The sequence below is a fragment of the Aptenodytes patagonicus genome, chromosome 7, assembly GCF_965638725.1.
Source record: "Aptenodytes patagonicus chromosome 7, bAptPat1.pri.cur, whole genome shotgun sequence".
In the NCBI taxonomy this organism is placed as follows: Eukaryota; Metazoa; Chordata; class Aves; order Sphenisciformes; family Spheniscidae; genus Aptenodytes; species Aptenodytes patagonicus.
In genome coordinates, this window is record NC_134955.1 from 9,436,393 (window position 1) to 9,460,815 (window position 24,423).

Here is a 24,423-nt window from a genome sequence, read left to right on the forward strand (position 1 = left end):
ATGGCAAACCAAGCTCGGCTCAAGTACATGAAATGCAGGTGAAATGCAGGACTAATTCCACAACCATGGCATTACATCAAAATTTACATTTACATTGCACTCGCATGTGGTCATTAACCCAAGGCGGCTGGATTATAACTGCCTAGATAACTGGGCGTAAAACTTATCTTATGTATGCTGAACAAAGCACGTATTTCATTTGTGCAAGATACTCCAAGACTTAACCAATGAAATCCTTTATTTAAAACCATTAGCATATAATTGCAGATGTAATTTCTGTCATATATAACTTTACTACAATTTATACCAGATAAGGATTGAATGATTCCGTATTTTTGCAGTCTTCATTTGGGGTTTTAATATTCCTTGTGAAAAGATAGCTTTTATCTTGCTATTAGTAAAGACTGCAAGGAAGAGATACAGTACACTGAGTATGGGAAAACTCATTTTCTCAAAATGTAATGAGATGACATTCTAAGTATTTTCATTCAGTATGGTGTAATTTTTCACATTCGCATGGTTATGCGTCTCAATTTCAAAGTCTGGCATACAGTGGGATTTGAAAAGTTCCTTAAAATTATTCTAAACGAAATGCCTCCAACTACTATTACATGTATTATTTCTAGAGCTTCCACAACCATGGCATTACATCAAAATTGAAAAATCATGTTGTTTCCACCAGATATATCATCACTTGAAAAACAGTCTCCTTACAGGATGTAGTCACAGTTGCCATATAGATGGCTACAATGTAGAGCCAAAAAAAAAGCACCACTTTGCAGTCTGCTTCCTGATCACAACCATCTTTTAGGTTTCACAGTTGTTTCCCGATTAACAAAATAGTGGCCTATCATGTATACTATCACATATTTGTTTTTATATTTAGATATACTTTAAATTTGCTCCCAGTATTTAAGAATAAATCAACTTTTCAGTAACTAAGACTATTGTTTAAGCTAATGAACAGGACCTGTAATTCTGCAAACCCAATTACCAGTTAATATCCTACATTCATAAATATGGCAACAGGCACTTGCTGGGCAGCTAGTGAAAACGTTAACTTTCTATAGCAAAATTCTGGGCCGCATCACCATTTTCTGTTGAAGACAAAAACCAACAGCAAAAGGCGGCTCTGTCTACAGGTAAAGCGATCGTTAGTAAATGAAGGGCAGCATTTTTCGTAAGGAGCAAGCTGCAGTGGGAGATTGGGACAGGACAGTGGCAGAGCTAGAGCGCGCTGCTGCATGAATAGCCAGTAATACGCAAGGTTGTTCCTCACTCTCTATCTTCTTGAAAATTGTCATTACAGCCTCATAACCCCAAGCCGTTAATAGCCTTCAGGAACAATTAATCAAAGTACCTTAGGTTAACACACTCTACCAACCTTTCTCCTCTCAGAGGCAGCAGCCTAGAGACATCTCTGCAAGAACATCTCCACCATCTGACTAATTGTAAAAAAAAAAAAAAAAAAAAAAAAAAGGCATGACTGAAGACTTGAAAAGACTATTTCCAAAACCATGAGCATAAAACTAGATGGATCTGGCAGTTCGGGAAAGGGAGGAACCCAGCTGCGCCTGCCCGGGGGTGGTGAGGGAGCAGCTCAGAGCAGAAGTCTTCAGATAAGAGTGCAAATGAAGAAATTGGAAATGCTACTCTGAAGACAGAGTAACACATGCCCCAGCTGAAACAGAGTTAAATCATTCTTAATAAAAAAACAACTACGTAAACAAGTAATTAACAATTAATAAAAAAAATCTGCAAGCGGAAGATGTCTTTTTGTTTACTCTGTTAGACTAAAAAGCCCAATACCTTTAATTTTCAGATGCATCAGGAAAGAAATTAATCCAGAAGAATACATGAATATAATATCCTTAGGTATCAGCAAACTGTCTGCATTCTAGAAGTGCAGTAATACAAGGACTGAGAATCTGGACAACCTTGCTGAACAAACTTACAGTAAATGGATTGATCTAGAAGCGAATAAAGATTAATGCATCGCAGTAAAGAAACTTAACTTTGCTACTAATACAGTTTGGAATAGTAAAGAACTATCTACCCCACCTAATTCCTAAATATCTACTCCATTATAAAGAAGAACAAGGACTTCATTAAGAAATAAGAGATATCAGAGACGGAGTTACTAAAAAATAGCTACTGTGCTTTAATTTACACCTTAGTGCAATCTGAATTAATTTCCACGTCCAGGCAAATCTTTAGGACTAGCATCTGCCTCTACTCCCTTACAGAAAATGTTGGCCTCCTGGAGTGAGGCACTTTATTCGTGTTAATACTTTGAAAAGCAAGCATAAATTTTAGGCACCACTATCAAGAGACTAGCCAGAGGCTGTACAGAGAAGTATTTCTTTATAGGCAGCCTTAAAAAAAAAGTTCTGTGGTGACAAAACTATTAAATGATTCTTCTAGTTGGATAATGGTACTGAATTGCACCCACTGATTCACTCACTATCTCATTTGTTTCTGATGTCACATATACTTCTCTTTTTTCTTCCCTTTGTTTTCAATCTGGATTATAAAAATGAAGAAGCGATTTCTCAAGCTTATTTCCCCTTTCTTCCCATCTATTTCGTTCTGCTGCTATCTCTTCTCATTTTACTTGTTTGTGCATTTTACTTCCTTTCCAGAACACACTTTAAAAAAAAAAAATTTCAGATTTGCAGTTATGCTTAAACACCAAACCCACCTCATGTTATTACTTGCACTGCTATTTTCCTTCCTGGCAAACTGAGTCCCATTATTGCAAATATCTCTTGTGGATTAGTATAATTCAAGTAAAGCTGCAGAAACAGCCCTTTTCAAGTCACGATGAAAAGCACACTCCATGCTCTTCAAAAAAGACCACTTCAGTTATCTGTTACTTCACCGCCCCATGGATCTGACATTTAAAAATTGCCTAGAAATTGGGGGTGAAGTAGCGAGTTGCTGCATCTCTTAAGTTTTGTTTACCTGCGAGTACTGCCTCAGTCTACTGAGCTGACTGTTCTTCGCTGTATGAGTAAAGCTCACATATATATAACTCATATAAAGCAGCAGTCTCTTTCCTCAAACTCTTCCATGCAAAATGATTAAGTTTCCTCTACGAATGTTTTAAGACAACTGTCCCCAACAGCATTTGATATGAGGCATATAATCAATAGTTACGCTTTCCCCCACAAATCACTTTTCATATATCACCTCCTTACTTAACATAAGCAGTTCTTACATGCCAATTTAAAACTCAATAGACCATAAGACCTCTTTAATAAGCACCTTCTGTTTGTGGTCATACCATGTCTAGTAGATGACAATGAGAATTTCCTGGTTTGAGAAAGACAGGTCTACATTATCACTAGTTACTTTTAAAAATTTTTTTTAGAAATTTCAATCCATTCCTTCCTGTTTAGTCAATTTTGCTCCCGTATTATCTTTTCCTTGCTTTTTGCACCTAACAGTTTCACACGCTCATTCTGAGATACTGGTCCTTACCCACTGATTTCACCTGAACTGCACCATCCACTTCACACTCCACATTCTAAACTGTGCCTGTAAAACTCCGGCAGCCTATCGACATGCACGCCTGACTAAAAGCACCAAGACCTCCTACCTAACATCAGGAAGATGTCTTTCATACTCCTTGCTCAGCACTATTTGAGAAAACAAGAACTTGTCTTAGGTGTTCAGGTCTTGCCATGTACAAGCATATTTTCTGTAACAGCGTCTAGCTCTAATTGGGAAGTACAAGCTACCTACTCTAATAATTTTTCCAAATAATGGGAGGCAATCCCGTGTTCTTTGCTCTTTCAGTATTTATTGTGTTTTATTGTACGACATCTTTATCTGTGGTACCCATTCTTTAATATCTTCTCCAAATCGGGAAAATCATTACCTTTTTTTATTTAGGCAATTTGCCCATTATCAAATTTAATGTAATATTAACTGTATGCAGTAATTTACAAATACTAAGCATCCTTCTATTTTCCACTCCTTTCTAGCCAGATTCAACTTCATACCTAGATTCTGAATTTGTCTGCAAATCTCATTTTAATAAAAAGTCAATCTTCAACACGCCCCATGGCTTGTAATTTCCTCTTCAATTTCACACTCACTTTAAGCCACTGCAGAAAACATGACCCCACATACACACTCCTACAAACTACCTTGCTTCCTTCCCGACTTAGTATTTTAGTTCTTCCTATGTACTTTAGTTCACTTCTGCTTCTCATTCCTGTTTCTCAATGCCTTTTGTATTTTACAGAAGCAGTGGGAAGTTTTAAAAAGTGTTTTCAGATGGCTAATATTAACAGATCTACTGATACCCTTTGCAGTTATTAGGAAGTATGCCATTTCACAAAGAAGCAGTGCTTTTTCACCTAGAATTAATTTTATACTCATTTAAACTCTCAGAGGAACAAATTTATAGGACTCAAAAGCACATACAGCACCCATGGATCGCAAGATAATCTGTTAATGTGACGAAATGCAATGAGATAAAGACTTGCTGTCTTATTTATTGGCCAGATCATTGAAGTTAAAAAGTTAAATTAAGAAGGAAGCATAAAAGCAAGGTATTTGGCCCATCTCATGGGGCTAGAGATCCCCAGTTTGTAAACTCAGACAAATTACACCAGTTGTCTACTTCAACTGCATATAAGCGAACAGTCCCTCAGCAGGTGTGATGGAATTGGACATACGCACTCCTCTAATGCTTTTTTCAGCTAATTTAGTAAGATAACAGGCACCAGTACCTTACACAGGGTTGCCAAACTGAGGAGCATAGATACGTTGCAGTCTGCCATCACCATTAGCAAAGCACTAACCTTGTAACCCAAGCTAAAAACTCCTTGCAATACTAAGACCTCAAAAACAAGGCAGGGATCAGACTGCTGCAACAGATTACATATCATAAGGGGTACGCGAGGTATCACTACCTAGAAAAAAAAAGCGCCAATTGTTTCATTACACAGATCTCGCACCTTAAAATGCTCTAAGATCTAACTTAAGACCTTTAATTTAAAATTGTCTAGTTGCTTTTGTCTTTTATCAGAAATCAGTGTTCATTACAGTAACATACAGCTCATTAAAAAAATCACTCCTCCTTTGATTTTGGTATCCTCAAAATATCTCAGAGAAAGTAAGAAAGCAAAATTTGTAAGGAAGTGATGATTTTCTATGTAATTTGATGATACAGCTGGGGAAAATGAAACATTTTAGGGCGCATTAAGTTCCCCATTAGGTTTATAGTTTGATGACTTCTCACTACACTCATTACGTGCCTACAGTTTTGATTGATATATTCTTTTCAAATATGCTTTCCTAAAAGTGCAGGAAAGGCTAAGTTTGATAACCGTAATTGTTTCACACTGTGAATTATATTTCAGAAAATTTCTTTTTTTAGAATAAAGTCTAATAATAATTTTTGTATGGAAGGTTTTAAGAATTCTCCATTCATTCACCAAGATTATATGTTAATAATACACCTGAACAAGCTAGAATTTCAGAGTGATCTTACTTTTTAAAGGGATCCTTGAATACCTATTTAAAAAAAGAAGCAACACATCTAGAAAGCAGCAAAGGTCCCTTAAATAGTCTCCACGCTGACTTAGCAAAAAGGGCCAATAGTCCAAATGAAGAAATCTTAGGACCAAAAAGAACTTCTGCCCTTTTGAGTGGTCAAATTCATTCAGAGACCATGCATTAATTCCTTCCATTTTCTAGAGTGGACCTGGTCTAATAAAGGCTCTCTAAATTAAAGACAGCCAAACAAGCTATTATCCTAAGAAAAAGTAAGACAAGTTGCTCAAAGACTAAAAAATGGTACTAGAAGATGTAATTGTATCATACAGCATAATCTTCACTGTTACAATATTAGCACAAGACTAGTTTGGCCTGTCAGCAGAAGGCAAATTGTTCTTAATGTTTTGTCTCCATGGCTGGAATGTAAAGAGCAATTTTCCAATAATGTGTTGCAAAAATGGCCCAAAGAACGGTTCTCAAAACCATTAGATTGGTCCTAAGACTCCAAAGGTGCCTATGGGCTCTAATGTTTCACCACAGAAGACAGTTATCTCATCATAGGAAAACAAGAGTCAGAAATCTAAAAGTTAATAGTGGAAAATAATGCTCAGGCACAAGTAATTCTCTGCAACTGCATCGCAGCATCAATTTGCAGTTGACAGGATGTATACTGCACTACAAAATAAACCTTACTAAACCCAAACCAAGTGCACTTGAACTGCAATGCTACAAAAATAATCTTATAAGGAAGAGATGTGGGTCCTGGCTTTGCCATGGATTTCCTACGAAATCATGAAGAAACATTTATTATGTCAGTCATTTACTAAACTGGGAAAATAATCTGCCTCAGAAATGTAAGATTAACCTAATGACTGAGCTGTGTTTGTTCTACAGCAATGAGATATTCCAGCTGACGTCCAGGGAATTATTGTATTTTTCTAATACAGACAGCCGCCCTAATCAAAAATCCTTCATATGTCTGTCAGAAATCAAGGAAATTCTCTACTGTTTCCTTTCTGAGAATGCATATTCTTAATCATAGTTACTGAAAAGTCTTATCTATAATGTTAAAAAAGGGAAGACTGTATTTTAAAAGTCGATTACAGAATTAAACTTTCAGATTTCTGTCTTTTGGCAATGAAGAGGAAACAAAATTCACTATAAAAGTAGCATTCAGTGGTAAGAATTAATAGTTTCCTTCAACATATGAGTTTTACTGCAGGGTCTTCTCAATATCTAGTTACGAAGTCGGGACTGATCACAAACAGCCTAATCCGAAACCACACGAACAATGCAAATCTTTTTGGTTAAAGACTTGATCCAAAAACATTTCAGTGGATAGACTCTGCACAACTATTCTGGGACCTCTGTTTCCAGAATACTTGAATTGGAGTGTAATTACTATCCCAGCTAATCAGACTGCTTAGTACATTAAAAAACAGGTTTCTACAATATTTAAATGCTATACTGCTCTCCCCACTTAAACACTGTACAAGTACAGCTTTTAAAGTGGCTTCCCTTTCTCCCTCCCTTTTAAACTTCAGCTTGATGCCTTCAAAGGTTAAAGCTAAGCCTGCTGGGCTTCCATCTATGGAAATAGTCCCACTATTCATAAAACAGGATAAAGAAAAATATACGTACAGGTACTTTTAAATCTACATGAGTTGGTATCAGTGCTTAGATAACTTAAGCTACCTTACACTTGAATAATTGGCTACATAGAGATGCACTGAAGTTGGAAAATAAAAATACAGATTACACATTCCCATGCTTTGGAAATGAAAGCTACATAAGGGACGTTTCTACTGAAAGGGGAGGGGGGTTAGCTCTACACTGTCTTTAATTTTACAGATCAACTCAAAATAACTTACACATTATGTGAGGTTGGTTTTTGGTTTTGGGTTTTTTTTAATCACTCCATGCGATTAGAATGACGATTTAAAACCCATTTAAGTCAGCTGTACTTTTTGTAAGACAAAAGACTTGTAAAGACAATTGTCTTTACAAGCTCATTATGTTGTTCCTATTTGAAATTCATCAGTGTTGGATTAGCAGAGAAGAGCTGCTCTGACTTCAGATTTCAATATAAAAAAAAGTCATGTGCTAACATTCATTTCACATGCAGCTAGGCAGGTGCATTTACAGTTTATTTCACATCTTACGAGAAAGATGAAATGCAAAAGCCCGTCATAAAAGCAGTGCAGAAACTCACAGCCCATGTAGCCTAGCAAAAGAGAGATGGAATACAACTGACATCCCAGTTTCCTCCCGCCTCTCCCCATCTCAGTACATAGAGAAGAAATACCAGAAGTTAGGGTCAAGTATTTAAGCTAAAGACTCTGATTTTGGAGTAATGAAAGGACACTGGCACAGGTAAACCCCTAGACTTGCCAAAGAAAGGTTAGCCTTGACCCGTAAGCTAGAAAGAAAACCCTGCTTACTGACCAGAAATGGAATTGCTACTTTTATGTACACCTGTACAGAACAAATAAATACAGGTGGTCATTCTGCCCCCCTTGCTCGAGAGCGCTCTGAATAGTTAGCTTCTTTTCAGTAAAGCACTGTTTTATATTAGTCATCTCCTTTCTTTGTTGCTTTTCACAGTGAAAAATTAGTTTGCTTCTACACCAACAAGTGGTGTCCATGTAGAATTAGACATATTCTAGGAAACTGCTGTTTGAGACAGCAGAGATCCAGTCGGTTTGATACTTCTTCTCCCTACCCCTCAAACCGAGCATTTTGTGGCTTTTCTGCTACAACTGATGATTCAGAAACCCCGAGTAAAGCGTTCTACAATTTTCTGTAAAAAAGAGACCCTCTTCAGTAGATGGACAGGAGGAAATTATTTGATTTGAACCATGAGGACTTTAACTGCCAGGATAAATGCATTGTTATGTAGACAAAGACTGGACAGAAAAATACAAAATACTTTCAGATAGCATTTGCATTAAAGAATGTTGCAAAACGCCTGCCAGTTTCAAGCACTGCATTAAAAAATAGTATGTAGGCTCTCAGCTGATTTCTTGCGTCTAATTTGCACAGAAGCACACAAGGGATCTCAGAAATACTTAGATAGTTCTTTTTTGTTATATTTGGCTGCTTTAAGCCAGGATACCAAGAGCAGTACTTGGTCTGATGTAAAGACACCAAGCACGCAACAATACTGAACCACCATCTGTAAAAGCAACATGTAACTAACACAGCAGCTTTACTGATAATCTCTATCACTGGCAGAAAATATTTAAGTATAAAACAGAGAACTGTTACTATAACATGATGTAAACTACCTAAATCGAGAAGATGCAGCTCACAGCAAGGCAGACAAGGTTCTCAAGAAAAGGCGTGAATTTCCCTGCATTCAAACTTTAGCCTAGCACTGGAAGACAGTGCTTGACTCGTTTTTGGTGTACGTCATCATGGTGACGCAGCATGCTTAAAAGTCCAGTCTGAAGATTTAGCAACATGGTGAAGCATCACTACAAAATCTACGTGATTCACTGAATCAGCCAGCGCTTGAGCAGAGAGCTGACCTCAAATATAGATCCTAGCAGAAAACTCTGCTCACACAGGTGAAAAAGATCATAGTCTAGACAGTTTTTAGCAACTCTGCCAGCCTGGGAGAAAGGCAAAACACAGATAATACTACCGAGTTCAAGCAGTTAGTGCAACTTAACATTTGGTCAAGATTTCTATGTGTTGGAGGCACAAAAGTGCACTCCAAGAGCAATGAAAAACGTTTGACTATGAAGCTTTTGCAGAAATGACAGACCGCTGTAAGTCTGTCATGCAGGCTAATGAGAACACCTCATCAGTCCAGTGTCTTCGTTTGATTCAGACCAAAGATCAACAAGAATTATCGAACTTAATCATTTAGAAACACCTGTATTTTTATCATTAGTAAATTAAAAAAACCCCACAGATTGACCTGATTTTTAGAATTTCTGCAAATGGGAAAGAAAAAAATCACAAAACTTTTCTGGGGGTAAAACTGAATTTTAGGAACATCAGTAAAATGACAAACATGTAACATCTAACTTTGTGCCTTTTTTTTGTAAATAGGTGAGATTTCTTACGCAATAGCAATTTTTAACAGCTAAGACTAGTAGCAAGAACAGTAGAATCTTTGTGGCATTATGAAAAGAGAAACTTACCTCCATCTGCTTAGTGCCAGAAAAATATTTCTGCTGAATTAAAGTCTGCCAGCTAATTTTAAAATTCCATTGTACTTCCCTTTTAATAGTCATCTTTAACACACACACAAAAAGGCATGTGGCATATAATTTTTAAATATCAATCTTAAATTGAATTTACAAAAAAAAAAAGCCTGAACTACGTTTAGTAAATTGTACAGTCAGTTTCCTGTTCAGGCTTACCAGCACTGAGATTTCATCAAGGGCAAATACCGTGGAATATTCTGAGGTTTTAAACAACTACTTATACTGCCCATCCTGCTCAAGTACTACTGGATAGAATTTCTGTTGACATAAATATATTGGTCACGTTTTCCTGAGGAATGCTAGCTAGTGGGCAACAATAATGGGCAAGTACCATATACTTACCAGGGCAGCAATTCCTTTTTCAGGGGGTGGGGTAGTATACGCTGCTCTGTATTAAACATTTTAGCTTGCATCCACGGCATTTTTTCAGGTAACTTGCAACCAAGAAGTCATGCGTCGGGGACTATTTTAGATTGCATTCTTATAAAGAAAACCTTAAGTAGCTAGCAGGGGTGTGAGAGGCACTTATTTGTCCTTTTTAAGATTCATCCCAGTCTATTTAAGACCAGTCCATCATCACCATGGAGTAAGCATTTCTAGCAGAATTTTACAATTAGACAGAATTTACAATTCCCAAAGCCACAGTCAGTCAGTACTATAATGACGAAATTCCCCTAGTGAAATTAAAACCGCGAGACCAAGGCTCTTCGTGTAAGGCTTGCCGTTCTAATTTAGTGTGACGGAAATGTTTCTTCATATATGAACTTGTCAGCACTATCAGGTTATGCAGGTAGACTTTCAAAGCATACTGCTTGTACTAAAACTATTAATTACTGCAACATCTATGTGAAATCTGGGGAGAGGGGTCAATTGACATAGCTGAGGAAAGGAAAGCTGCAAGCTAAACTTCCACCAGCAAGATGTGTTACAAAAGCAATTTTCTGTAAACTTACTCAGTCACTTATCTTCAACCTATATTAACTGCATGTTAGTAAAAGTGCGTTAATACCTGTAAGTAGATGAAAGCCTCCATGTATTAAATTACCATCATTCTATTCTCCACAATAGTAACATCAATGAGAGGGCTTCTTACACCTCAAGCTCCTGCATGATACAATGTAATGACAATTTTATCTTCTAAGTATCTGTGGCACAGTACAAAAGAGTAAACTGTAAAGATTAACTAAACCAAATTTCAGGGAAAGTTTAAATGAAACTCAATTCAGATCTGTTCCTACAACATACTACATATCATAGTCTGCTAAATGTTTATGTGCTTTACAAATGCAATACCATTACCATCTCACCAGCAGCCATGCAGTTGCATAAGCATAATTAAGAGATATTAAGAGCACCAGATTTCTTCTGCAATAATTATGATGTAAAAAGGTTTGTCATGAGATTAGTTTTAGGTTTGTTTTTTTTTTTTTAAAAAAACAAAATCAGGAAAGTTACAGAAAGGCGGAAAAAAGTTACAAATATTATTTCATTACTAGGGAATCTCTCTCTACCCGCCCCCCTCCGCTTTCTGCCGCATTAAAAATAGTAAGTAGAATCATGCTTCTTAAATTCAAGAACATGTCTGAACCATCCAAACACAGCTTCTTGATAAGGACTCCTGGGACCTCCTTGTCATCTGAAAGATGAATTGCAAAGGCACAGTGAAAGATATGGCCCACACGAAAACCTGATAGAGTCCACAATTCTTACAGCAAATACGCTTCTAATTCTGCCCATGAAAACATACAAAAATCTTTTGATGGCTAGGGAGGAATGGAGGGAAGGCAGGCCACTACTGGGCTCAAGACAACAAAAGTAAAGCAGGAAATCTTGCTCTATTTTTCCCATCATTTACACACTGCATCAAGTCATGTTTTTGCACTCAGATTGAAGTTGTATGTAATATTTAAAAATTCCATTGTTTTTCTAAATATATTCCACTTCAAGATTATGCACAAATTATTTTTGTAAGTTATGAGTACCTATAAACTTTTAAGTAATCTAAGTAAATTATCTGTAGACAATTTGCACTGATACGCTCATACACTCAGATTTTATTTAGTATGATTTTAAAAGAACATTAATTATGTGTGTGACCTTATTACATAAATGTTTATACACGTCAATGAACATGTACACATATACATAGTTTGAGAGATTCCTGAGGAATCCACAGGCATGGAACCTATAGCATGTTTTCATTTAACAATAAAAACTAAAAGAATAAAATTTTTGTCAGTGAATTTTAAATAGTGAGTTTGATTGTTGCTTTACCTTCCTTTCTAACTTTGGAAATACTAAGTATACTTTTTTTTTTTTTTACTTCTGATCCATTACTTGCTGAAGTAATATATACATGTCTGTATATATTGGGGAACAAGCCCTTAATAGAAGCTGCAGGGATGTGGAATTTGACAGAAGTCAAATACAACATTCATTTCCTCCCCTTCATATGGCCTGAAAGCAGATTTGAGATTAATTGTATCAGTATTAAAATAGGACAAGTCACTTCATAGTTCAAATTCCAATTTGAAACTATTTTGAAAATATGCTAAACCAGCTCCTAAATTAAGAGAGCGCTTAACTGGAAGTTGTACCAGAACCCACACATACACTATAAAATGCCACCAACTATAGCCAATAGTGTTACACATTTCTCCAAGCAGGAGAAATAAACAGAAGATGGGGGCCGAAAGGGGGGGACGGGACACAGGGAACAGACCCTTGCAACTTTTTGTTCTTTGACAAGGCATCTTCCCCTTTCCTAAGGAAAACAAAATAAAGACCCAGTGCAACAGAGTTGCCCTTTTTCCTATTTGGTCACACTATGAACATTTTAAACATAGTTTCATGTATAAATGTAGTTCCACCAAGCACAATGAAGTTAGCCCACACGCTAACTTCACCATGTCCATTTTATCTGCAGGACAGCACATACATAACTGCATACCTGCTGCCTCATATTTGTAAATCTAACCTATTTTAATCTCCGAGAGTTTATTTTGTTTAAACAGTAAGAATGGCGAAAATCTATACTTCCAGGAGAGATAATATCTGAAGGAAGTTGATGGCTTTGCTGCAGTCTGGACATAGAAAATACTAAATCAAACAACTAGGCATCATTTTGGAAGTTATCTTTCTAGTCCAAATGTATGACTTGCAAAGTATTTTTTAAAATATATTTGATATTCACTCTCACATAAACCTATATGGAAGTATCAGACTGTTTATAGTAAGAGTTTGTTCTGCTATGGTCATGGGTTAACACTTCAAAGAGTGTACAGTCATTCCCCTTTCCAGTTTCAGACACTGGTTATTTCTTATTCTCTATTTCATGCACTAATGCAAACCATGGGGAACTGGAGAGAGTAAGCTGCCCTCATTAGACAGTTTAAGTCTTATATAGTCATATTACAGGAATCAAATGAGGTCAGACAGTTGACCCTCCATCACACTACTGAACTTTTCAGGTTAGTTGATTCAGAGGAACAGTTTGAATTAATAATGATAACGCCTATACAATTTAGATATATGCATAAGCTCTACAACTGTTTTGCTGAAACACAGAGCGAGCGTGAAAGTATGAGTAAAATTACCAAGCTTCCTCAGCATACCAACAATTCTAGCCCTCCTCCTCTTGGAGAAAGTCGAAGATGTTAAAGCTCTGAAAGCCTTTAGCCCAACAGTCAGTCCACAAGACCTTTAGCGACAGGATCTGCTAACAGATCAGCAATGTGTGCTCACTGGAACTTGTGAAAACCATGATTAGTACGTGGACCCTGTCACATGGCTTAGTACAATCTGCTTCTAAGGGAACAGACCCAGAGCCAGACGAAATGTTTACACTTCAGGTTAGACGTGAGTTCTATTAAAAGTCATCTCAAGATGCAATAGGACTCCCCTCTATAGCAGTATTACTGAAAACTGTCCACAAACTAAATTTAAAAAGAATGTCTTTCTACTTATGCCTATCCTTAAACTGAAACATTCCTGATGCTACAGTTCCAATGAACTTTGGAAATGCTCCCATGCTTCTACACTGTAAGCATTTGTCACTACCAAACTAGTCAAACCCCAATACGGATCAGATTCCAATCACCGTTAAGATCTTCTCGTGTAGTTAACTGCAGGTATACAATGTGCCACAAAAAAAAGTGAATGCCACTATGCAATGGTACAGTTATGCACCAATGCATATAATTTCTTCTCACTTCTGAATTGTTTTATGGAAGAAAGGAAAAATGTCGAGGTTTACGGTATTGGGTACACAACACTTCACTGCAGAAGTCCAAAATAGTTACTGGAGGTAGAACACCTGTCCAATTGAAGCCATCAGTGAGAAAAAGCATACCCTAATGAGGGGAAAAAACAACGCACGCTCTTAAACTAAGAACATTTGTACTAACAGGACACAGGAGTGCCAGAAAGAATGGCTGGCCTTCACAGAAGTTTCTAGCCAAGAGAAGCCACTGTATTTCATCACAGCAGTGACTCAAAGCCTTTTCATAGTCTGCAAAGAGACTCTGCAAATAAAGTCAAGCATTATTTTATGTAGTAGCGCTAACAGATAAGGTTTAACAGAAAGTGTTCTCTCACAGTTACCAGGCTTCTCAAAATCTGAATAAAGAGCATCAGGTTAACTCCACCAGCTGACAAATGGAAGCTGGAAGAGACATAGAAATGAATGAGAAATTATGATTATAGTTCCCTCACCCACGCAGATGAAGATAACCAAACTGTAGCTAATACAGGGTACACAAGAAAGCTCTGTATTTTTACTTCTGGTTCTTCCAGGTTCAGACATGAGAAAGAAGCTCAAGTTTGTGCCCGACCTAACACACATATTTCCCCCTCAAAACACCAATAGAAGGATCAGCAAATAACTTCAACAAAAGAAAGCACAAAATGAGAAAAGTTTTCACTGTCCTCATTACATTTGAAAGCGAGACTTCAAAAGTGTTGTGAACAAGAGTTTTATGTAACTAACACTTCTAATAGGGATGGTTTCTGTCACCCCACACGGAAAGAATACAACAGAACAGGAAGTAGTTCAGTTTATTCATGTGAAAACAGCAACACACTATAGAAGAGGGTTCATCGTAATCTCTTCATTAGGCATCACTTCCACTTCAAAAATTAAAATTCCTAACTTTCCCATGATATTTACGATCAAATACAGAAAATAGAATTATAAAGAAACCCACTAGTGTTGTACCGCGCATCTTCTGAAACTACAAATGTCAATTATGTGGATAACTTTCTGATATCATACAACTTGTAGGACCATGGCAACTATGCAAGATGTACATGCCTGTATTTACATATTGAGTAGAAAAGACAGGAAAGAAGTTGCATCCACTTTCTAGTGCAAGTCTACAATAATCACACAGACAGAACAACATTTATTAACAGGAATGGAACAAGTCCACACATGAGTAAGAAAAGATCTTAATAATACAGTTGTAAAAAAGATTAAAAATCTCAGACTGAGGTAGTCAAGAATGTGCAATACGGATGTTTGTACAGAGCACCTGTACGGCAGTTTCTCAAAAGCAGAAGTTTACTATGAGAAATGTGGCAGACTAGCAGGGTGGGCATGGATTATAATGGGTATGCCTTCCATTAAGAAATTAACAAAGATCAGCTAGTGATATATACAATATTTTCAGTTGAAAGTACCGCTAAACAGAATCTCAGCCAAGAAGACTATTCTACTTTGACTTCTGATCACTCCAACTTCATCCTGACAGAAGTCAGTTCCCATTTTTCCCCAAGCAGAAGAATTTTGGTGATATGTGTAACAATTTTTTTCTGAACTCAGAACCAGATTAAAGTAAAACAGGGGAAGAAAATGCTTTGAAGAAACACAAACATTTTAAACAAAAACAATCATTTTTCTAAATGGTTTTATTTACATTTTTCATATACAAGAACGTTAAATGATACATTCTGACTAGTATCCACACCAGTGTGAATTACATGAATTAAAGATACTGATGTATTGCATATGATGAAATGCAAAACAATCAACCCTAAGCTTTGGTCCCACCCTCTGAATCCTCATACAGCATCTGGTTTGTTACCAAGACATCTAAAATTCAAAGTGTTCATATCAAATAGAAGTTATCTGAACAAATAAATCTAGTTTCATTTCTTTAGAACAAGCAGTAACACAGGAGTCTTACTTGAAAAATTCGCAAGATGAAAAATACATTATCAACAGCCAAACACGTTACATGCATGTTACTAGCTTTGTATTTATTGTTTCTAGACTTGGGGTATTTGTCACAACTGTCTTGTGCTTATGGTTTTTAAATCTTTAATTATGGCAACCTTTCAACGCCTACTAACAACAGTTCAAAGTGACCCGGATGTAATGCAATATACTCAACAATGAAAAAGGTAAAAAGGTGTGGTGTGAACTGGCCTGAAACATTCAGGACAATTACAGATTAAAGTTTCCACTTAGAGCAACTGGAACTAAAAATTCTTTAGATCTTTTTAGATTCTTTAGATTTTTTTTAATAAAAAATGTTGCAAATACATGAACATAGTTTAATAAATGTGCTTAAGAGTATTTTCAACCTGGTGATTTCTCAAAGGAAACTAGCAGAGAAAAAGGTGACAGCTTCAAATACTTGCTTCGGAACTACTGAAATATTTACAACACTGGTAAAGTAAAAGTTCTTTCAGGTGCATGAAAAGCATTATCAAGTCTTTCTGTATCTAAAAGATGGTTCAAACAGTCGAAGAGACAAAGGAAATAGTAATAGACAGCTGGGCCTGTGGGATCATAGGGTGTATTACATCAGAATTTATTTTTACATTTCTGTAGCACCTTTTAGCCAGATGCCAAAAGCACTTTAATCACTAAAGTGAGCCTCACAACAACCCTGTGAGGTAGGTAGGTATCTGTTTTAATAATGGCAGAACATAACTTACCCAAGAAGACACAGCAAATCAGCAGAGCAGGCTAGAATCCAGATCATGTGATCTATGAATTTAACATTATGGCACATGTGGGACTGAGACTTACATGCTCCTTTTTAAAACTGTGAAAGAGGCACTGACATGTGAATTGATTCAAGTTTTCTGGAAGTAGATTTTTATGGGAAAGGTATCAAGAGAAAAACATGCTTTAAGCAACTAGAGAAAACAAGAGGCTGAGTAAGAAGAGTGGCATTACTGTACCACTTCCTAAATTTTAGAAGATGCAGAATAGCAAGTTAACTATTTTACTTGCTAAAATACATATCAAAAATAGACTACATAGTCTGTCAAATTCACTAAACGAAACTCTATTCTCAGAAGTCTTAAGCATTCAGATGCTATGACCCAAAAACTTTGTGGGCTGGGAGTTGTTTCATCCAATTCTATTATTTCTATGTCCTGCAACTGCTTCTTTGAATGTCAGAAGAAATAAGAACCAGTGCGAGAATCAACATTTTTTGACCAATTCAAACTTTAATAGCAGAGTTCCCATTAACAAACTGTCAAAGCACGCTCTTCCCAGTTAATCTCCATGTTCTACTGACTACCAAACTAGTCATAATAGAGAGACTAGAGCATATAAATTGGTGCTTGACACATAAAATGGAAACATGAAGTATTCAGTTACTTCAGCACAGTCTGTATATTAATAGGAATAAGTTAGATGACACACTAAGTGATGAGCGCTGCTTTACACTATATTCCTCTAGGGAACAAAGTCATACACAAAAAGGAAAACAGAGTCAGTGAGCTGAACAAACACCGTCATAAAAACAAGAGGTAATCACAGCAGTAAGGCCTGCACTTAGAAGTTTTACATTACAGAATGAACTGGCATATGCAAGGAAACAGTTTTTGTTCATGTAGATTATAAACAATGATTTCTACTTGAAGATTGGAAGTGACTAAAAAGAACACATTCCTCAAGTTAGGCAAAGGGAAATTTAAAGATTTCTAACAATTTCATAAAGAATACAGCTGTTAAAGGGCTAATTCCTTTTTTGTAAGGCCATAATCATAACCCTCGCCCTAGCTCATCTGCCAATAATAGACCACCACTATGTAATGATATTCAGCTCAGATTTATGTCGTTCAGAGGATAAAATTCTGTAGTGAAAGACAACCTGCCAGAAAACAGCCCCCACTTTCCTCTCCCCTTTTGTCTTTCTGTGATGCAAAGAGGAAACATTATCATGTTAAAGAGGAAAGTGATGTGCTCATTTTGACGTCAGGAAAAATGCAGCTTACAGATGACTGAAGATTTAGCAATTTTCAGATTTAAATACTGAGGCAGTGAAAGTGAATCAAAAGCAATGCTAAACAAGGATTTATCACAGGTTTACTTTCCCAACTCAAGGCTGGAAAGATCTATACTTCTGAACTATCCAAGACAAACTTTCTAGCAGGAGGAGACTACTAAGATTTCCAAGGAAAAAAGCTTTTGGAAAATATCTTCCCTATATTCCTTGTACATCTTAAGGCTGCAATAAAAGAAGCCTCAAAACAATTCCTTTATCTCAGGTAGCCTTCAAAAACTAATTGAAGTCTTAATTTATATTCAACCACACTGTTAAAAGAACATTTGAGAAAACATTTCATTCTGAATTTACTCTCAGATGGGACTGTACATATGATATGCAACTTCAGACAACACTGACAACAGTGCCCAATTGTGTGAATATATATTTTTTTGAGAGGAATTTGGAAATAAAGAGTTATTTCAGCTTATAGCTATAAATGGTTACATACACTAAAAAAAGGCAGAGATAAGCATGTTGCTTTTTACTTAAATCTGTCGCTATGTGAGTTTTGAGACAAGTTACTGGAACCACGAAAGAAAAGTTGAAAATTTAAGTCATAACTGGGATTTTAAAAATTTGCCTATTAAGACAAAAGATAAACTTCTAAAAAGTAATCTCTTACATTTCTTTCAAATATAACCCTTTTCAAGTGTAACCTCTACCAGAACCCTACAGTTCACGTTTTTCCATTGTTTTGAATAACAGAATCATATATTCCATTTCTCTTATGTTTGAAGTGTAGTTATAGGCGCACACACACACACACACACGAGCTAGTGATCTTTATGCCAATTCTTTCCCTCTCAAATTTACCTTGTGTTACTTGGTTACCATACCTGCTGGGTAGAAGTTGATCTTCCTTCCTTGAAGCAGCATGTAAAAATTATACCCTAGACTGTTTTAAGCTTTGCCACTGTTAATGTTTCTAAATACTACTAGATTACAAATTAGTTAAAAGGTATCGATTAAGGGAGGTAATGTCTGTCAATTCATCTCTGAACGTGGTTCAAGACAAGAAGCTTTACACTGATGATAGTACTTTCTGCTGAAAGATCTACAATGTAGTACAGGCTTTCTGAGGTGGTCTTATTCAACTTTAAATTTGAGGCATGGGAAAGATAAAGGTTTTAAATAAGCACAGAAATCAGGTAACTTAATGCAATCATCAAACTAGATTAGATTCTAAAGACTAGATCCCGTAGCAAACATTGCAGGGTACAAGAGGCTAATAGATTTGGCTGCAGGGTCCCAAAAGGAAAAATACACATCTGTATGTGTTAGTGCATTCACAATCTCCCAAATATGTCCAATCACCAACATTCCAGCTACTGCTACAAACTACTGGAAACAAAATAGTGAAAATTCTACGATATTTAATTAGGTAATATTAAATTTAGGTTGCACTATTTTGTACTATAACATCTTAATATAAACTGCAATACAAAAATATCTGTTAGATTCCCATGATGCCAATTTTATTTAATAATCTTCAAAATTTACTGCTAGAACACATTTGGATATGTAATTTAACAGAAAATAAGATATGATAACTACACAATGCAGTTTTGCCACTCAGATGGCTGCTTAGCAATTTTCACATAAAATGGAAAAAAATTTAGCTATCTCATTTTTCAGCTACAGAACACAGGTCCCCACCCCTGTAGTTTAGCATGTAGAAGATCTGTCTCTTAAGAAAAATGTGCAGCTAGAAGATGCCCACAAAAAGCCTGTGTATTAGTATTAAATATCAGCTACAGAAAATTAAAAAAAATTCCAATTATACAGTGCATTTCATGACATCATTAAAGACTGTTTAAATGATCAATGCACTTAGTGGGAGGTTTTATATAGTTATGTAAACAATCACAATTTTGTTAGGATTTTTAGAAGCTAATGAGTTGTGCTAATGCCATTTTCCCAGCATTTTCATTCCAGAAATCAGCTTCCATCCCACACCCTCCCTGAAAACACTGTTCACAGAGACACTCAATTCCCTAAGAAAGCAAAAAAAATTAAAAAGATCCAAACATTCACAGAAAGTCATTCAAATAAGTTTGTACGTATAAATAAAAAAAAAATCCTCTAAATAAATGACACGGGAGGCAATAAATTGACACGACAAGTAAATAAAAGGCTAAAGCACTCCAATACCATTGAAACGGTTTTAATGTTGTTGCAATTCCATAATGCAACAATCATCAACTCATAAAAGACCCAATACTTTAGAATTCATTTTAATCACTCCTTTGTACCTATTTTACAAAATAAAGGCAAGGCATATTTAAAATCCCCTTTTCCCTAGATATTATGTGCCTATCTTATTTATGCTTATGAAAGTGTAAACTTAAACTCCTATTAAATGTTATATAAGAAAAAAATGTAAAAATATTAACCTCTGCTTCAATGTACAGTTTCCAGAATCTGCCAGAACTGGGGAACTGGGCAACAAGGCGTTCATAGGTCTTCCGTGCTTTGTCTATAGGTTGATTCTAAAAATTAAAAATCAAAACAGCATTTACAATATTATGATTTATGTAAATGAATATGCTGATTTTACTCCAGAACCAAATAGTGTGAGTGGACCATAGATAAGGAAATGTAATCCTATGTCACTAAACCTGTGCCTCTCGAATGAGAATGCTCCAAGCGTCAAGGTCATATGGATTTTCTTCTAGTTTCTTTTCAGCTTTCTTCACTTTTTCTGGGACATACTCAGCAGCCTAGAAAAATTAAAAAGAAGACATAAGAGATCACAAGTAGAGTTTGAAAAGTTCTGTTCCAGCTACAAAGTCAAGCTAACAACAACATTCTAACATCGTAACATTCCAGATCTCAGTTTTTATGCTGGAGTTACTAAATTGTAATTTTATCTGGAAAACAAGTTGTCCCAGTAAGATAATGCACTCTTACCACAACAAGTTCTATATATTTGGTGATCCAGTAAAAAGCTAGACTAAACTGACTAAATGTTTCAAACACTAGAACAAATTTGAGTTTGCCAGAAAATTGATTGCACTATGAATTTTAAACACTTTTACTGACCTGAAACTTTTAAGATGCAAAAGTAAATTCAGACCGATTTTTCTATTACAAACCTCGGCCAAACAAATCCAGGTTACTGCACGAGTCATTCTGTATATGCAGGACAGTAAGTATTTTGTATCACAAGTTACAGATTTAACAAGAAACCAGCAGGTAACAGTTCTAGCAGCAACAAACACAAGTTATCCAAGCACAATTTGTTAACTTTCTGATCTGTCAATCAGTGTATTCTTATAGTTGCCTTTCTGTAGCTTTGGCACTAACTACCTTAAACTTTTTTTTTTTTTTTACACTCAGACATTCATATTGGAATTTAAAAGCTTTTTTTGATACTAAAAGCTTTACCAAATTGAATGTTAACTTGTTAACATAGTTACTATTACAGTATAGGTTTAAGTGTTCTTTTAAAGACTTGTGGAAATATCTTACTTTATGATCTCCAGAAATTTTTTCTAGATTTAACACTGTTAGCACAAAGTAGATGAAAAAAATTACAATCTGATGATCACATACAGACAAGCCTTAAAATACATGCTTGTTACAATCCTAAATGATATGAAGCTTTTTATTAAGCATAAAATATTGTTCTGACCTGTACTCCAAACAGCTTATTTACTAACTTTCCAAACTTGACTCATTTTCAGGCAGATGTTAGCAGTCGCAAATCACACGATCAAGTAAATTCTTGCCTTCGTGAGATGTAACAGTAATAACCTGTAAATTATTACTACAAGACCTTTCTTGTGAAATTTTACAAGTTAGCTACATAATTACTGTTAGAATATACGATTCTGTATTGTATAGTGCAGTGACTGATTTACTGTACAGAAAATTCTAAAAAAACCTGTTAATTTCTAAAAGACTATTTCAAGGAAATAATTTTAATTCTCAATGTTGGATCTAGGTCAATACATAGCTCTGAAGATGAAAAAGACAATAAACAGGACAGAGAGAACTGAGATGCATATCAAAGGTGCCATCACACACTTATAAAGGGAAAGAGAAGGTAACTAGACACTGCAGAGGTATGACTTCTAGTAAAATAAACAAGCATCACTATTGTGCACTATTGCACATCACTCCTGAAAGAAAGCAGATGTTCCAAGAATACAAATCCAAGGTATTATTAATGGATTTTACTGGAGGACCATTTACAGTGGCATTATACGAAGATAAGCTGCAGTGAAATATTGTACAAAACAGTGACTTAAAAAAAGAAAAGAAAAAGCTGGGGCTAGCAAATGCAGTAAGCCTGCGTTACTTAGGAACATCAACTTTATTTTCAGGAGTGCCCTGCCCCTTTGCTTTTGTCAACCTCTGCAAATGCACTACTATACAACAGTTGCTTATGTTCTACATTGCAATTCAACTCGATCATTTAAAAAAGCTACCGTATTTTTGAATATTTTTTAGCACTACCAGTTTTTGTGTCAGTCCTACTAGCAGGATATAATTCAAGGCATATCCCTTAAAAGATTTTAAATTAGATTTACTTATAAAATGGACAAATGATCAAAAATGTTGCAGAACTGTTAAACTGACATGTAATAGCAGCAATGCATGAAAGGGAAAAGGGAAAAAAATCAGTAGGAGGGCTTTATAGGAGTTTGAAGACCATTATTCTTTTCAGTTCAGTTTTCTAGTCATTCTTAACATTAAGTGCTCAGTGCAAAGCAGTGTAGCTTGGAAGGCAAAGTATGAAGTCTCACAGCAAACTAAATTATAAAATTAATTTAATTAAAAATTAGTAGCTCAAAGTTGTCAGCTTAAAAGTAGTAAATTTATAAATTTCCATATGAATATTTTCACATCCCTAAGTCCACCAAAATTCTGACTCTGTAATACTGCGTGTTATAGTTCAACTGGTAGAGGCTTAAGATGCAGAACACAGTATGAAATGAACTAGTGGTTTTATTTCTTCCAAAATGACATGAATAAACATATTGCAGCTTACAGAAGACAACACTGAAGCTGAAATTTCCAAAGTTTAAAGACTATGTAAGTTATCTCTACAGATGATCTGAAGTTGAAATGTTGTTTATTCAGTAAAGCACTAATTCAAATTTGCCCACATCAGTGGTAAGCATTGCTTCTCATTATATTCCATCTCAGTGAAATCTACTTGCCTCAAATATTCAATCAGGCATATATTACTCTGCATTCAATTAGACAGAAATGCTTATCAGGAGTACTATTAATGTCAGCTACAATAAAAAAACCCCACCCTACAAAAATAACCGAAGCATTTGTGGAAGCACAGGGTCCTGCACTGTTAAGTAGTGACTTTCAAACAGGAAAAAGTAGAATAGGCCACTGAAGCACACCTCAACTATTTTAGTAGTAGTTCCATTGTATTATCTCAAACCTTTCCATGCGACACACAACTCAGCTGACACTGCAGTGAAACAATTAAAGCTTCCAGGAATTTGATTTCACCTATGCACATACAGGGCAATAAACTCAGAAAGGCTGAAATAAATTAAGCTGGTGAAGAAATAAATGCTGATAAGATGCATAATCACAGCAATCCTACGTTAATTTTGTATGTTTGATACAGGATTCCTAATCTGTGTACGAAGCATAATAAAATGTTCATTCTTTTATTGGATAAGAGACTAATTTCCTAAATTAGCAAATACTCACTTAGCAGCAGCCGATAAAGTTTTCCATGCAGTTATATAAGACAAAAATTATAGGAGCTCTACAGAATTGAAAATAACGATGTGATCAGGGTTTTAAACTGGACTGCTTGGAATTGCTTGTACCTTATGTCATATGTAAGAAAACACCCAACTTCTTAAGGCCAGTGAGCACTCCCTTCTCCTGTCCCTATCCATCTCCAGGATGGATAAAAGCCATCCACATTTCAGAGAGGCAAACTCCACTGCAGGCAAATCAGTGTCCTGGTTATATCTGAGCCAAAACAAGGCCTCATAACCTTGCACCTTCACAAATAATCACTCCTAATATATTGGAGAAATCAGCACTTAGGATTTCCAGTCTGGACCGTTTTGCCAGAACTAGGAGTGTGAGCAAAGATGCATTCAGTTACACATCAAACCAGTGAGGACATCTACTGCAAGCACGCAGTGAAAGGGAACAAGGAGCTTGACTTTTAACCTAGCTCAACTATAGCCAGAAAGACATTTGATCCCAGTTTTGAAAACTGCATGTTAACTGCACTCTGTGCTTAGATCTGTGTTATCACAGTTCAAGGATATGCGGCTTTTGATTATGTATTTTTAATTATACTGCTTGCACAGTTGTATTATTGCACAACAACCAATATCCAACACTGTGAATACTTAATTCTTGGGTGTTTGTTCACCACCATGATCCTGCCCCTAGATAAACACTTTCAG

The 24,423-nt window shown here is 35.9% G+C and overlaps 1 protein-coding gene across 1 annotated transcript in view; it reads right to left on the reverse strand.

Moving 5' to 3' along the window:
• CSTF3 (cleavage stimulation factor subunit 3) overlaps window positions 1-24,423 on the reverse strand; it is a 52,916-nt gene that overhangs the window by 22,286 nt on the left and 6,207 nt on the right. Inside the window, exons 2-3 of the mRNA XM_076343899.1 lie at window positions 20,638-20,739; window positions 20,413-20,508 (exon numbers count right to left, since the gene is read on the reverse strand). Coding sequence (XP_076200014.1) covers window positions 20,413-20,508; window positions 20,638-20,739 — 198 coding nt within the window. The remainder of the gene's footprint in view (window positions 1-20,412; window positions 20,509-20,637; window positions 20,740-24,423) is intronic.